This window comes from Aotus nancymaae, unplaced genomic scaffold (genome assembly GCF_030222135.1).
Source record: "Aotus nancymaae isolate 86718 unplaced genomic scaffold, 86718_ANA_hifiasm-v0.15.2.pri h1tg000059l, whole genome shotgun sequence".
NCBI lineage: Eukaryota > Metazoa > Chordata > Mammalia > Primates > Aotidae > Aotus > Aotus nancymaae.
This window is the reverse complement of record NW_026988473.1, coordinates 8915255-8930875: the sequence shown is the minus strand read 5'-3', so window position 1 is coordinate 8930875 and position 15621 is coordinate 8915255. Positions and strand designations below refer to the sequence as shown.

General features: G+C 52.0%; 1 protein-coding gene across 1 annotated transcript; it reads right to left on the bottom strand.

The window, feature by feature from the left end:
* Positions 1-370: 370 nt before the first annotated feature.
* FADS1 (fatty acid desaturase 1) lies at positions 371-15304 on the bottom strand. Its single transcript, XM_012454398.2, is given in 14 exon segments — positions 371-3222; positions 3556-3681; positions 3788-3867; positions 4119-4215; positions 4540-4637; positions 5564-5640; positions 7173-7233; positions 10304-10432; positions 10539-10640; positions 12066-12263; positions 12821-12931; positions 14934-15159; positions 15161-15211; positions 15213-15304. Coding segments are annotated over 14 exon segments (1500 nt in total). The 3' UTR covers positions 371-3170.
* Between the last annotated feature and the right edge of the window lie 317 nt (positions 15305-15621).

Genomic DNA, 15621 nt, shown 5'->3' with positions numbered 1-15621 from the left:
AGAGCCAGACCTTGTCTGAAAACAAGTAAGTAAAAATAGAGAAAATAATTCAAAATGGAAAACTGAAGGGCGCTGCCTCATGAATAGCAGGAAGTGATACCATGAAACTTGGTGAGATTATCGACAGTCTCACATTTGAGCATGGGAGTCATCAGAAGTACCTGGCTTTGCTCTTCCTTGCAATAGTCCACCCTTGGCTTTGTGTTTTCTGGAGAGTCCTGATGTTCCTTCCTCTGCCCAAGGAGTTTATACAAAGGGAGACTGCAGTGATTCAAGAGGTTAGAGCGCAGAGAAGTGAACAGTAACTTGTAGCAGAGGCACCAAGGCATCCTGCATACACACAGATGAGCATCATGGGTTACAAATGAAGTCTTTTGGTCAAAATTAACTTTATTTTTCAACTTCAACAGGATGTGATAACAAAATTGGCACACACAAGAAGGATACTGGTATCAGGCCTGATTTTAAAAAATGCCTCTGGCCAGGCTGTAAAAAAAATTAAAGTAACAAAGATAAACATAGAAGTTGGAGTTGTAAAAAAAGTGAGTTGGAATTAGTTCTGCCATGATCTGTGTGACCAGAGGCACCTTTTCCTCTCTAGGCCTATTTTACATCTGTCAGTGGAGTTGAGATCACTCATTTTACCATTGTAATATTCTGAGCCTTTTGTCACTGTGTGTCCCTTCATGGCCATGTGAGACCACATTGCTGTAGGCTGAGGAGAGAAGGCCATGGTGGCTCCAGTGCTTTGAGGACCTGGTCTTGGCTCAGTAGAGCCTCACTGGTGTTTGCTCAGATTGGGCAGCCTCAGCCTAACCAGGCTGGTGACACCACACCCAAACCTTAGGTGACACGGAATGGGAATGGGAATGATCAGCACCTGTTTTGGAGTGAGGAAGCCAATGAGGTACAGCTCAATTCTGCTTCTAATTTGTTTTCTTTTTTTTTTGAGACAGGGGCTTGCTGTATCACCCCAGGCTGGAGTGCAGTGATGTGATCTCAGCTCACTGCAGCCTTGACATCCTGGGCCGCAGTGATCCTCCTGCCTGGACCTCCCAAAAGTGTTGGGATCACAGGCATGAGCCACTGCACCCAGCTTGCTTCTGATCTTCCCATCCAGGCTGTTTTAAACCAGCTGTTCTACAGCTAAGCTAAATGTGCCCAAATGGAAAACATCTAAATCTTCTGCAGCCCACTTTTCCTGTGTCTTTGTGTTGACAAACCTCTAACCTTACATGTCTTTGTGTTGACAAACCTTTAGCCTCTCCATGGGTGGTGCCTCTGACCCTATCCCAATGTGCCTTAGGACCCTCATCTCCTTGACTGTCTGCCATCCCCTCTCAAAACTAAATGTAGGCTCTGTCTACTAGTTTGAGGTTCTCTTTTCCCAGTGTCCAGATGATCAATATGCCTAGATTAGATACTGCTGAAGAGGCAAAGAAGTAATCCCCTCACCTGGAAGCAAAGGCCTCGGGCTAGAGGGGGAAGCGGGTGTGAGGTCTGATGATAAGCCCTAGGAGTGAAGCCTCCCGAGACATATTCCTGTGTTTGCTCTCTGGAGTATGGGCTAAACTGCATTTATCTTTTAAGAACCAGAAGATTAAAAAGTTATATTTCAGTATTACACTAATAGGAATTTAGGATAGTCTCTTCCAAAGCCCATTTGGTTTCCAGAAGAGTAAGATACCTAGCTACAGCAACAGCAATCACAAACTGTTCTGTGGTTTTAATCTTCCTATTTCTGATTTAGAACTATGAAGTGATCATATTATTCTTTCTGCTCCTGCTCAAAAATAATGCTATATCATTTAGGCTATAGAAAGTTTCTGCTTATAGCCCTTACATTCTTTATGACCGAAATGTGTGTCTTTCCTCATGACTGATAATTATCTCCAAATTTGGTCACTTATGCTCACTAATTGCTATTTTATTAAACTTGGAATTTTAGGTTGGGAAGCAAAGGGAAACCACTAGGCATCTCCTTTGTTTCTAGGGAGAAAAGACTAAGTTGTCCCATCTGCTCACTTATGGAGCTAAAAGTCGACTCCCAGTCCTAGGAGTGTTCTGTTCCTGGGGGATGGCTAAAGAGGTAAAAAGAAGAGGTGAATAAAAAGGTGAAGGGGCTTTTCAATAGCCAGCAACTCTCTCTACCATCTGTTTTGGTAAGAACTAGCACCTCTTGTTCTCTAGACCCTGGAGGGAATAAACCAAAATCAGTGGTTCCAGGATCCTTCAAAGCCAAAAGTCTTGACCTTTGCCTTGCCTGCCTCTGAAACTGAAGAATGGCTTCTTCCAGCAACCTGAGGCAGACACAGGTCACACCTATTCCTGGGCAGTGAGTTGAGCTCCCAGGCACTGAGTTGTGCTAGACCTCAGAATTCTAAGCATTCATGCTTCCTTTCTATTATAATTCTTGCTCAACAGGTTCAACTGCTTTTATCCCTCTGAGGCTTGCAGGTGAGGAGAAGGCACTGAGAAGTGGACCAGTGAGCTGAGCTCACCCTTTATATGAGTGGAATTTTTTTTTGAGGTGGAGTCTCACTCTGTTGCCCAGGCTGGAATGCAATGGTATGATCTTGGCTCACTGCAACCTCCACCACCCTGGTTCAAGTGATTCTCCTGCCTTAGCCTCCTGGGTAGCTGGGATTACAGATGCCTGCCACTACGCCCGGCTAATTTTTGTATTTTTAGTAGAGACGGGATTTCACCATGTTGGTCAGGCTGGTCTCAAACTCTTGACCCCATGATCTGCCCGCCTCAGCCTCCCAAAGTGCTGGGATTACAGGCGTGTGCCACCATGCCCAAGTGGAATTTGTGTTAAATCTCTTCCTGACTCTGGGTTTGGTAGGTCCCTCCTCTTCTACTGCCCTCCTGGTTCCCTCTGCTCACCAACCACCTGCATGTGCCAAACTAGAAAAGGGAAAAACATTTTATGCCCCTGCCCCAACAGCTCCTTCACTCCTTCTGGAGGACTTCTGTGTTCACCCCCCACTTTGGGTCTTAGAACTGTGTCTAGAAGATAAAAGGGAGGAGTTTGAGTCAGAGCCTTTATGTCCCCAAACCCACCCCCCTTGAGTATTAAACTGTAGTGGCATTGTCCCTCAAGCTCCCCTCTGCTTTGGCTCCAGAGTCTTCCTCCTCTTCTTCCAGACTGGGCAGGGTGGCTGTTGTTATTGGTGAAGATAGGCATCTAGCCAGAGTTGCCCTGACTCTTTCAGTGAGCTGCAGGGACAAAACGGGGGCAGACAGTGAGACAGGAGGAGCTGAGCCCACCAGAGGTGGAGCACTGAGACTAAGGCCTTCTTTCATCTGGAGGCTTTCCTCCCCTCTACTTTAGAGAAAGTTAGCTTGGGCCGTGGTACTGAGGGGAGCCCCAGTGAGAGCAAAGGCCTGACCTGGCCACAGGACCAATAGAGATTCCTGCCTTTGCCATGGTGGACTCCATCCCACACGGCCGGGAACACCTTCTGGTACTCCCCACCCCACATGTCACCATTTCCATTGCCCTGCCGTCTTCCCTCCCTACCAGCCATCTTCCTGGGCTCAGATACTCACTGGACGATGTCGGCGAAGGCTGACAGCAGGGGCTTGGACTTGTACTCTATGCCATGCTTGGCACACAAGGACTGCACCAGGGGAGCCACTTTGTGGTAATTGTGTCGGGGCATCGTGGGGAAAAGACTTCAGGGAGAACAGGGGGGAGTCAGTGGTTCCTGCTTCTCTGCTCCCACCTGCACCCAACACTTACACCCTCCCCAGGACCCTGCTTCCCAGGCTTCCTACTCACTGGTGCTCAATCTGGAAGTTGAGGTGTCCACTGAACCAGTCATTGAAGGCAGACTTGTGAACATTGCATGTTGCCTGGAGCTGGAGGAAAAGGTCAAGGGAGAGCACGTCTGAGTATGAGATGGAAAGGCCAGCCTAGCATTCAGGTAAAGCTGGCTGAGGAGGGGACATGAGACTGTCTTGGTCACTCCCTTCACATGGTGGCAGAAGAAAAGCCTCAAGCTAATGAAAAATTGCTGCTTGGGGAACTTTTTTTGTTTTTGCTATTACCACCTACCCACCCTTTTCAATAGTGGTGTTATGTTACAGTCTTGTGAGTGACTGTCCCTTACCTGGGTGGACACCCAGTCCCTGTTCCGGTCATGATCAATGTGCATGGGGATGTGGTTCATCTGTGTCACCCACACAAACCAGTTGCTTTCCAGGAACCTGTTGGATATGTTACACAGACAAACAGTATAAACAGAGCCCAGAGTTCTGATTTCCCCCTCAGGTAACTACTCCAGCCTGTCTACTTTCCCAAGCCAACTTCCGAAACACCCGCTGTTACCCAAAGCCCCAGCACGGGGACCTGGTCTTGGCTCAATAGAGCCTCACTGGTGTTTGCTCAGATTGGGCAGCCTCAGCTCAAAGCCACTTGGCTAACCAGGCTGGTGACACCACACCCAAACCTGGTATGGTCATGGCTCGACCAGACTGGTCACTCCCCAACATTTCCTTCACCAGTCCCTACCCGCCCCCACCCAGTATTACCTGACAATGAAGAAAAGTCCCAGGCAGCCTTTCAGTCCCAACAGTGGCACATAAGTGAGGAAGAGGCGGGCATAGAAGGTCATCATCCAGGCCAAGTCCTTTAGTGAGAAAAGCAGAGAGCATAACAGTCACAAACAGCTCTTCCTCTTCCTCTCACCAGCTCTTTCTTTGCATGGGCAGCCATTCTCCTGGGTGTGCAGACTCAGGCATCTTCAGCTTCTCAGGGGTCCAATCCCACAATATCTAGTGCCACTGCTCCTTTCTTCCATTCCCACTGGCACCCCCAGCCGTTCTCGCCTATCCCCTTCAAAAGTACCAAGGCCTACAAGGTCTCCTCACCTCTGGCTCTTCCCAGCCCATCTAAATCCTTCAGCATGCCGCCAAATGAATCTCCCAGGACCATGGCTCAGTCCATGCCAGCGCCCTGATCACATCTCTTATCACTTTTCTATACATTGAGCCAAGCACCATACTCTTCCCCTGACAGCTGAGTCCTCCACAGTATGTCTGATGCTCAGTCTTAACCCTCATTTACAGTTTCTCTGCTTGGAGTTCATCCCCACTGCCCCACCTCTGCCTGTCAGAAACCCTGCCCAGCCTCTAGGCTGGCTAGAACAGTGATTTCACAAAGCCAGGCACAGTCAGGCCCCTTTTGGAGTCCCCAGAACCTATTGCCTGTACCTCCTTTCCATTAACAACCACATTCTGCTTCATCGGAAGTTTCCTTGAAAGTCAGTATTGTCTCTCATTCATCATCCCTGTTCCCAGCCTAGCCCCCTGGCATTATGCCAGCACAAGAACCTCAGGAGACACTGGCTGCATGAAATTGCACATTGGGAATCAGGTTGCCTGCTAAGCTCAAATCATTCTGTACCACTTAGAGGTAAGGAGGATCTGTTCCTGGTTTGATTATTTGGCTCTAAATTAGGCCTGGAGTTAGTCTCAGTTTGCCCTGGGGAACCCCTATCCCCTACTCTGGGTGCTGGAGACAAGGACATGGGCTTCTTGGGCCATGGATACTCACCACCCACTTCTTCCGCTGGATAACAAAATAGAAAATATACCACTGGAAGTAGAGAGGCAGCAAGGCTGGGGGCCCAACTGGGGAGGAAACCGAGACAGAGGCAGCATGAGCACAGTAAGGTCATGGAAGGGCCAGTGGATGCTGGAGAGATGGCCTCTAGCAGGGGCTTGCCTCTTCCAGCTATCCCTTCCTGTTTCTCCTCCAGCTGTCTGAGCGCTCTGCAATCCACTGGAACCAGTGGGCATTGAAGGTGGGCATAAATCCAAGTCTGGAAGGCAAAAGCTCCCAAGAGGATGCCAGGGAAGGTGAAGGGTGCGAGTGGCACTCTTCAGTGACAGGCAGCTTGGGCAGGCCCCACGCATGGGACTTGCTCTACTCCCACACCTGTTATTTTTCATTTTTCTTCTCTTTTCTGCATACACACCTCGTGGATCCCACACCTTTAAAAGGGTGCTAATGCTCTCTGAGTTACCTTGGCCACAGCCCTGTCGCTGCAGTTATCTGCACTTTGTTCCTGGCTGCTCCACCATGCAGGTGAAGGGGCAGGAGCAGGAAAGTGTGTGTGTTGGGAGGGACCCTGTGGATCCTTCACAGGCTATGAAGCTCAGCTCCTTAGACTGGGGAGATGGGCTTGTGCCACCCCAATCTGAAGCCCTGGAGGTCAGTTGTGGGAAGGAACAGAGGGGCCTCTTTTGAAAGAAAACTGGGAGTTGAAGAAGTGTTGCATTCTATATGCTGCCTTATTTCCTTTTCTGTATCCCTTCTCTGTGGCACCTAATGCTACCTATAACCTCTAGCATGACAATGCCCATCATGGCTCCTCCATCTTGATATGCCATGAATTCTAAAATTATTTCTTCCAGAGGTCTCTTCTCTACCCTCTGCCTCACCTACCTTTCTCTATTAGTGATAGTTGGTGATAGGCAGTTAGAATAATTCCTTCAAACTAAAATAAGATCAGTGGGCTCCTTCCCTTCCTTCTTTAAAAAATTTGAAATTTTAAAGCAGTTTAAAGCTCATTTTAGGCATTAGGGAACAGAGGCACAATCAGAGCTCACTGCAGCCTCAAACTCCTAGGCTCAAGGGATGCTCCCACCTTAATTTCCCTAGTATCTGGGACAGACTAAGCTGGGGATATATAGCAATATAGCAGTCATCAGAAAGGTCTTCTCAGTTCTAACAGCTCTTCCACTCTCTCCTCAGGACTCATCCTTCCAGAACTACTGATACCTTTGTTCCTCTGGGGGGTTGGACTGGGCTCTACCAGGTCACCTTGGCCCAGGTCTCTGTTTGACAAAGTTTAAGGTTGAAGGATAAAGCAAGAGGCCCCTCTATACCCCAAACACCCAGCTTCTTAGTAGAAACTGGGGTTGGATGGGAGGAACTAGTTTGCCCTCAACCAAATGACCTTCAACCAAACATCAGCCTAAGTGTTCACTTCGCTCAGTTGAAATGGCAAACTGCTCTCATGTAAGGAGTAACTGGGGGTGGGGTACTTCCTGCAGCCCCTCTTCTTAAAATACCATAATCCCTCGGAGAGCCACATCCTCCTCATTCCCTCAGCATTCCCTCCTGAAGCAGCTCCCCTGTGTTGGATGGGGACACTCACTCAGGAAGAAGTATTTGTGCTGGTGATTGTAGGGCATATATTTTTTCTTCTGTTTCCCAAGCTGTGAAGAAAAGCAAACCAATCAGCATTCAGAGACCAGCAATCCAGCCTCCTCCCTCAGTGACCCTGGCCTTTCCCGGCTTGGAAGTTTTGGCCTCCTCCAGGGCTGACAGCTTGTTGGTGCTATTAGAAAGCTCCAACAGGCTCAGCCTTACCTCCAGCACATGGAACATGAAGCCCTGGGCTGTCATCTGCAGAGCCTGTCACACCATGGCCTGCAGCTGGATGGCCCATGCTCATGAGGGATGTGCACAGCACAGGCTGTACAGGACCACAGGCCCTCTTGTGTTCACCCTCTTTGTCATGAGGTTTCCAGGCCCCACTGCACTCTCCCTTTTCTGCCATCTGGTACTTTTTTGACATCGGAATCTCCATGGACAACCATATTTACCCCTATACAGGTTAAATATTCCATCTACATCCAGGCCCCAATTCTCTCCACCAAAATCTTTTGGTCTCTTGACTTCAACATGAGCTTTATCAAATCCCTTCAAGGCTAATTAGAGTTTGGCAAATATTTCTGGGGACACCAAGAACAATTTGGCAATCTGAAGGTCCCAGCAGTTTTGTCCAGTAGGTAGTGGCTATTTTTTAATAAGCTGAGCTGCTGAAGACACAAGCTGGGGCCACCAGGTCAACCAACCAGCCTAGGACCTCTGGCGTGGGCTCACAAACAAGACAGCAAAGCTCTGCTGTCTCACTCCATAACTACATCTGCATCGCACTCCAATCAGTTCAGGTAACTAGACAACCACAAGGGCACAAGAGGAGCACCCAGCCCCTGAGCAGAACTCTACTCACCCTTCCATGTGTCCACAGCTCATTTATTGCGAGCTTATTCTGTGCAAGCCATCTCAGCTAGATGAAGCATCCTTTCTACATTAACAGATTCAAGTACTTGAGTACCTACTGTGTACTCAAGTTCTAGATGCTTAGGATACAGGGGTGAATAGTACAGACTTCCCACCCTCATGGAGCTTATAACTGAGGAGATGAAGCTGGTGATAAATTTGTAAACAGAGGCTGGTGCAGTGGTTCACGCCCGTAATCCCAGCTTACAGAGCTTTGCTGTCTTGTTGTGAGCACTTGTAAGCTGGGAGTACAACTGCTGAGACCTTCAAATTGCCAAATTGTTCTTGGTGTCCCCAGAAACATTTGCCAAACTCTAATTAGCCTTGAGGGGATTTGATAAAGCTCATGTTGAAGTCAAGAGACCAAAAGATTTGGATGGAGAGAATTAGGGCCTAGATATAGAGGGAATATTTAAGCTAGCCTGGGCAACAGAGCGAGACTCCATCTTAGGGGAAAAAAAAAGATCTGGGACCCAAAATAGCCTTTCTTCTCCCTTGCCAGCTATGAGGCTGAGGATAGGCTGCCCATTAGTGAATGCCTGGGCAATAAGCTGCTTGGTTCCATCCCTCTGCGGATGTTGATGCCTGTGCTGACCCCGTGACATCCATGTCAGTGCCTCTCGAAATTCCTGGAGGACAAGGAGGGGCAGGGGACACTGCCCTAAATAGAATCCTTCTGACCACCAAGAGTCTAAACATAATGGGGCAAGTTATAGGGATCATAAAGGCATCTGCCATTCAAGGAGGAAAAATGGATGGAGCTCCTTTTTTTTTTTTTTTTTTTAAAGACGGAGTCTTGCTCTGTCACCAGGCGGGTTCAAGCAATTCTCCTGCTTCAGCCTCTCGAGTAGCTGGGATTACAGGTACGTGCCACCACACCCAGCTAATTTTTGTATTTTTAGTAGAGATGGAGTTTCACCATGTTGCTCAGGCTAGTCTTGAACTTCTGACCTTGTGATCTGCCTGCCTCTGCCTCTCAAAGTGCTGGGATTACAGGTATGAGCCACCACATCCGGCCCCATGTCTTTTTTTTAAGCCCTCTGTAGTAACAGTAGAAATGTACAACCTCCATGCTACTGTCCAGTAAATAACCACACTGTCTTTGAAGCAGCCACCTGACCAGACGGGGGGCAGGGCTGCTTCACCATCCACACACTATGGACCGTAACGGTATTGGACACGTAACAAACCCACCTTCATGCTCATGAGATGGGAAAATAAGAACATCATGGACAGGTGGGGCATGAGCCTCAAGCTATGAGCTCCTCATGCCAGGCCAGCCAATGCTGCCAAAGCTCTTTCAAAGTTCTCATGGTCAGGGGCGAGAGGAGAGCCCTGAGAACTCATGCCTAGAACTGAAATGGGTTTTAACAACAGTTTAATTCCTGGCAAGCTAAAGTGTCACAAAGTGGAGGAGGGGGACCTGGCAGAATTCTACAGCCTGGAGCCTTGGGACAAAGGGCTTTAAATTAACTTTCCAAAGAACTCTGCTGGCCTTTCAGAACCTTACATTGGCTAACGCTCACTAAAAGTTCACCAGATCTCCACCCCCAGGCATATTCCTTCAGCAGCTACATTATTTCCATTCACAACCTCCGATGACAACTCAAACCCAATGCTGACCACCCTGAAAGTCAGGCTGGGATCAGGAGGGTGGGAAGAAGTACTCAGTGAATGAATGTTCCAGACACTGGACATCAAAGAAGACTAAGACAGTCCAGCCCTGGACAGAGAAGACTGTGACAAGTAGGGTACCTAAGTATGAGAGAGAAATACAAAGTGCAAGGGGAATGCTTGCCTGGGGCAGGAGTGTCAAAAAAGCACCCCCAGGAGGTGCCACCAGCACCTTCAAGGCTGAGGCATCTCATCCTTTTGGATCTGGCTAATTTTCGTATTTTTAGCAGAGATGGGTTTCACCATGTTGGCCAGAGGATGTTGGTCATCCTCTGGATCCTTTGCAGAAGAATGCCTTTTATGCCTTTTACTTTGCAGTGATGCCTTTTTTGCAGTAACTGTTTGCTGACTCAACTCTCTAGGGAGGATGGTGATTCCCTCCTGGGCAGCCTGTTGCCTTCTAGAACTTCCAAAATGGCAAAAGCCCCAGCCAGCCCAGCCCCCAGTGTCTTGCCTACACTGACAACATTGTGGGCATCTCCCCCAAACCCCGCATGCTGGCTGCCTCCTATTCCCCAAGACCTTTCCACTGATACCTCCACTTACCTCCACAGAGAGGATCTTCCCCAAGGCAAAGAAGAAGGGATGCATGTTGATGTCTGGGTCTTTGCGGAAGCAGTTGGGCTTGGCATGGTGCTGGAAGTGCAAGTGGTTCCACCAACTGGCGGGGGCCCCCTACAGAAGAGCAGGGAAATGAGTGTGAATACCTAGCGCCCCTTCCCCCCAGGCAGCCTTTCATTGCCTGGAGGTTCAGAGAGCCCCTCCCTGCCATCCCACTGACCTTCAGGTGGCCAATCACAAAATGATGTAGCAGATGGTTCCACTTGGAGGTGCTGAAGACTGACAGGTGCCCAAAGTCATGCTGCAGCCAGCCAGCCTGGGCCTGGGCGAGAAGAGTCAATGCTGAGAGCAGCCCACCAGCCCGTGTCCCCTTTACTGACCTCGATGCCTCCTGCAGCCTCTCCCACTTCCCTCATCTGCCAAGGCCTGTGATGCACCTCAGGAGTCAGGAAACATGGGTCCTAGCTCTGCCTCTGCCACTGACTCACATGTGGGTTGGGGCAAATCACAATCCCTTCTCTGTTCTTCAGTTTTGCCAGCTTTGAAGCTCATGACTTTTTTTTTTTTTTTTTTTTTTGAGACCGAGTTTCATTCTTGTTCCCCAGGCGGGACAGAATGCAAGGGTGTGGTCTCAGCTCACTGCAACCTCTGCCTCCCAGGTTCAAGTAATTCTCCTGCCTCAGCCTCCTGAGTAGCTGGGATTGTAGGTGCTCGCCACTACACCTGGCTAATTTTTTTTTGTATTTTTAGTAGAGACGGGGTTTTACCATGTTGGCCAGGCTGGTCTCAAATTCTTGACCTCAGGTGATCCACCAGCCTTGGTCTCCCAAAGTGCTGGGATTACAGGCATAAGCCGCTGGACCTGGTCTGTTTCCTTTGCAACTGAGTCTTGCTCTGTTGCCCAGGCTGGAGCTCAATGGTGCCATCTCGGCTCACTGCAACCTCTGCTTCCCAGGTTCAAGCAATTCTCCTGCCTCAGCCTCCTGTGTAGCTGGGATTACAGGCACCTGCTACCATGCCCAACTAATTTTTGTATTTTTAGAGAGACGGGGTTTCACCATGTTGGCCAAGCTGATCTCGATCTCCTGACCTCAAATGATCCACCCGCCTCAGCCTCCCAAAGTGCTAGGATTACAGGTTTGAGCCACTGTACATGGCCTTTTTGTATTTTTAGTACAGGTTTTACCATGTTGGCCAGGCTGGTCTTGAACTCTTGGTCTCAAGTGATCTGGCCACCTTGATTGACCTCCCAAAGTGCTGGGATTACAGGCATGAGCCTGAAGCTCATGGCTTATGATGGACTGACATCCAGAATACAGAAAGGACTCAAACATGAGCAGAAGCCTTGCCAAATGGGTTCTGACAGCCAAGAATTAGTGCTCAATCATTATTAACATGTTGGGTAATGTCAGTGGTGGGGAGGGAATCAAACTTTATTAAGAACCAGAAACTTGGTTCTTGGCACAGTTGGACTGTGGCAGAGAGCAAACCCCATGTGAAATTTTAGAGAACAAACCATGTAGGAAGAAGGGAACCCTGGGAGAAGCAGCTAAAAAAGCAGTGAGAGAAATGAAGATGCCCATGTGTCAAGACAGTGGAATGCATGTTCCTGCCCTCACTCTCCCACACACCTGCAGATCTGCCCAACCTGGAGGGCAAGGCTTCCTGGCTTTCCTCCAAGGGCCCAAGGAACTTTCCCCAGGGATGTTGAGCATTGCTGTGCATTTGACAAGTCAAAGACTCTCACCTGAACTGCACTGAGCAGCACTGCACAGAGGAGGAGGGGTAAAAGGGACGTTCCAAAGACCCAAAGGGTGAGCCAGGCTGCACCATCCAGCAGCAAGATGTGCAGCAGGCACAGCAGGAAGAAGACATGGTTGGCTTTCATGAGCCCCATCCGCTCCACTGTGGCCCGCAGCTCCCGGAACTCATCAGTTAGCTCTTTCTGCAGAAGAGGAGGAAGAGCTGTTATTCTTCCCATCTGCAGTCCAGCACTGCTGGAGACAAGGGCCCTCTCAGGCTCAAGGACCTCCCACTGAGGTAGCTGTGGGAAGTCCGCAGTCCTAGGCAAAGACACCACAACAATGAGGATGACAGGAGGAAGTGCTATGGGATAGTGCCTAAGAGTTTAGCTGACTTCCGTCCTTGCTCTGTCATTTACTAACAGTGTGATCCTTGACTGTTGCTTAACCTCTCTGAGACTGTTATCTGTAAACGTGTGAGAGTTATAAGTTTATGCTTGGCGCATAGTAAGTGCTCATATTGATAATGATATCAATGATGGTAGCCACGGTAGTGGCAGCCTTGGGGAAGCCATAGCTTGCAAAGCCTTGCTCCCTTGGGCGGGTGACCTCATGACTATGCAAGAGAAGCAGGGACCTCAGACTCCCCAGAACTACTACTGACTGTGATTACCTGTGATCCCAGCTAGACGCTCCTTCTACCCACTTCCTGTCTCCCTCAACAACCAAGAGTCGCCACATAGCAAAAACAGGCTCTCACATTCTTGGTGGGCTCAAAGCTGGGCTGCTCCGGAGACAGTTCTCCAATCAGGAGACAGTTCATATACTTCTTCACAAGGTCCTTGTTGATGTGGAAGGCCACAAAGGGATCCTGCAAGTTGGGGGAGATGAATGGTGGGGGAGCCAGCCCCCTGGACTCTGGCAGGGTTCGCACCAAAGGCCATCCTCCTGCCCACCTGAAGGCTATACCCAAGGTGAAGCACAGGCCACCTCTCTCAGCCAAGCTGTCTTTTAAGGGTGCTCGTACCCTTCCCAGGTGTCCACAGTTCAAGATCACGCAGCATCTGCTCTAGTTAGAAGGGTGCATCAAGGAATGGGAAGCACTGGCTGAGGGGGACCACCAAGAAACACCTGCCTGGGCTGGCCTTTCCCCAGGGTGTGTGCGCACACAACTTTTGCCCAAGAATTTCAGTATAGGTGAGAAACTGGAGGGACGGGCGGGGCTATGAGACTCCCGTCTCTTCTTGTGGACTTTTAACAAGTCCCTTTCCTTTCTGAGCTAGGGTTTTCCAAAAACCGCGAAGACTTCCCTACGTCCGAACTGGGGCACTTCTGCATTTCTTCCCCGTCCCTCCACCGTTGTTCTGGATAGGGCCCCATATTTCCCAAGCACTCTGGCCACCCCATGGCCTGAGGGAGCTAATTTGGGTTGTGCAAGGTAAGGTCCACGGCGACAAGATTCACGTCCGCAGGTCTGGCAGCCCCAGACCCTATAGTTGATGAGGCGTGTGGGGCGGGGGCCAGGGCGGAGCCGGCGGCCAGTGGCACCACGCATCCGGACCAATCGCCGTCCCCGCCGCGGCATCCCCGGCCCCAAATCACACTGCGGGAAGCCCCAGGGTCTGTGCCTGGTCCGTTTGCGCATGCGCTGGCCCACGCCTGCGCCTTGGGCCGCTTTCTGGGCTCCCGAGTGGTCACTCGGGGTGACCACAGGCCCTGGCCTCGCCCCCTAGGCTGGTCGCGTCAGAGAGTGGGGCGGGCCTTCGCCCCGCAGCATCTAAGCTCTGCTGCGATGTTAAGGGAACCCTGGTGACCCGCGGCACACTCTGGGACGCCAGGGTAATGGATAGAGACAGTGGAGGATGTCATGCTGCAGGGCACGGGATCAGAGAGGGATGCAAGGGGAGGGGACGCCATTCTGGCCGCCAAGGGGGAAACGAGGTGAAGCAAACGCCCCGACTTTGGAGTCCCTAGGGCTGAGTCCCTAGCACTTCAAGCCAGCAGAGGTGCCGGGGCCTCAGCTCTGAGGGCTGTGGTCCAGAAAAAGCAGCAGCAGGCCCGGGGCTGGGGCGCGCGCCGACCCCGCAGTGAGACCAAGGGAGGAAGGGACTTAACCCCGCGAAGGGCCTACCGCCCCGGAGTGTAAACAGCGGTCAGTTCGGCGGAATAGCTGAAGACCTCGCTGGCCTGCGGCTCAGTGGCCTCCCCGAAGATTCGAGGACTGCTCCGGGGGTCCTTGCTAAGTGTATGCCATTCCCAATACATTCTGTGCACCAGCCGCCGCTTGCCCTCCCAGGCCAGTGCTGTCCCTTCCGCGTCCTCCAGCCTTCACCCGACGCAGGGGTCCCCAAGGCAAAGGGATCCCCAAGCTTCCTGTTTCAGCCTCATCCTCGAGAATGGGCTCCTCTCCTGCTCCCTTACCGCCCTTGCTCGCGAGTGGAGCCCGGGACCGAGGTCCAGACGCGGCTGCGCTGGACCCAGTCCCTCCCCCAGCCACTGACCCCTCCTCCCCAGGCGCCCGTCATCCTTGCTCTCCACCTTCCTAGCTTACCCAGCTGGGGGTCCTATCCCCGCCCCGAGACCCGAGGCTCCGGGCTGCAGACGGAATGTGCGGCCGGGCGGCGGGGCCCTTTGTTTGCGTGTGCGTGTTGCTGGCCTCCATCCCCACTCCCCAGACTCCACTTCTCAGGCCTCTCTCCCGCCCTTGCATCCCCGGCCCGCGGGACACCCAACCACTGAGCCACAGGTATGCTCGGGCGCCTACGGGCTTTCCTCCGAATTAGTCGGTGTTCGCCTTAGGGTGCGAACTTTGTCTCGCCTGCACTCAGCCTTCGGCCCCGCCCTCTCCCGTGCCCCAGCCTGGCTGCGCTTACCGTGGCATCCTGCCCGGCGTAGTGGCTGATGACCCGGGAGCCCCCTGGGTGCCGGCGGGTGAACTCGCTGATGTTGTACACCTTACGGTCGATCACGAGCCACCGCTCCTTGCGTCCCGAGCGCTGCGCCACCTCGTCCCAGGTGAAGTAGCGCGGGGTAGGCCCCTGGGCCGGGGTCTCGGCGGCCACCGGGTCAGGGGCCATGGCTGGCTGGGCCACGCCGCGCCGGCCCAGCAGGGGCTGTCAGGCGCGTGTTCGGGACCCGCGGGCTCCGGGAGGGTTTGCTGGCGCGCGCCCAGAGCCCGCCGCCTGCGCGCCGGGTTCTCAGCCCCGCGGCGCAGACCTCCCGGCCTCGCAGCGCGCATTCCCATTGGCCGAGCCTCGTGGCGCGGGCGTGCGAGACTCCGCCCCGCTGTGGGTCTTGGTCTACACACAGCGGCCCCGCCATCGCGCGCCCCCTCGCGGGCTCCCTAAAGACGTCGCCGACGGATTCCTCTTCCTGACGTCAGACGGGCGTCGCGGCATTGGGCTCCCAGCGGGCGCCGCTGGGGGAAATAGCGGTTCCCGTGGAGGCCCTGGTTGCGAGGCGGGGTCGGGCCGGGTCAGGCGGGGCTGCGCGCCATGAGTGGATAGACTGAGGGGCTGGGGCTGCGGGGTGACCGAAGGGTGGTCGCAGCCGAGGCCAAGG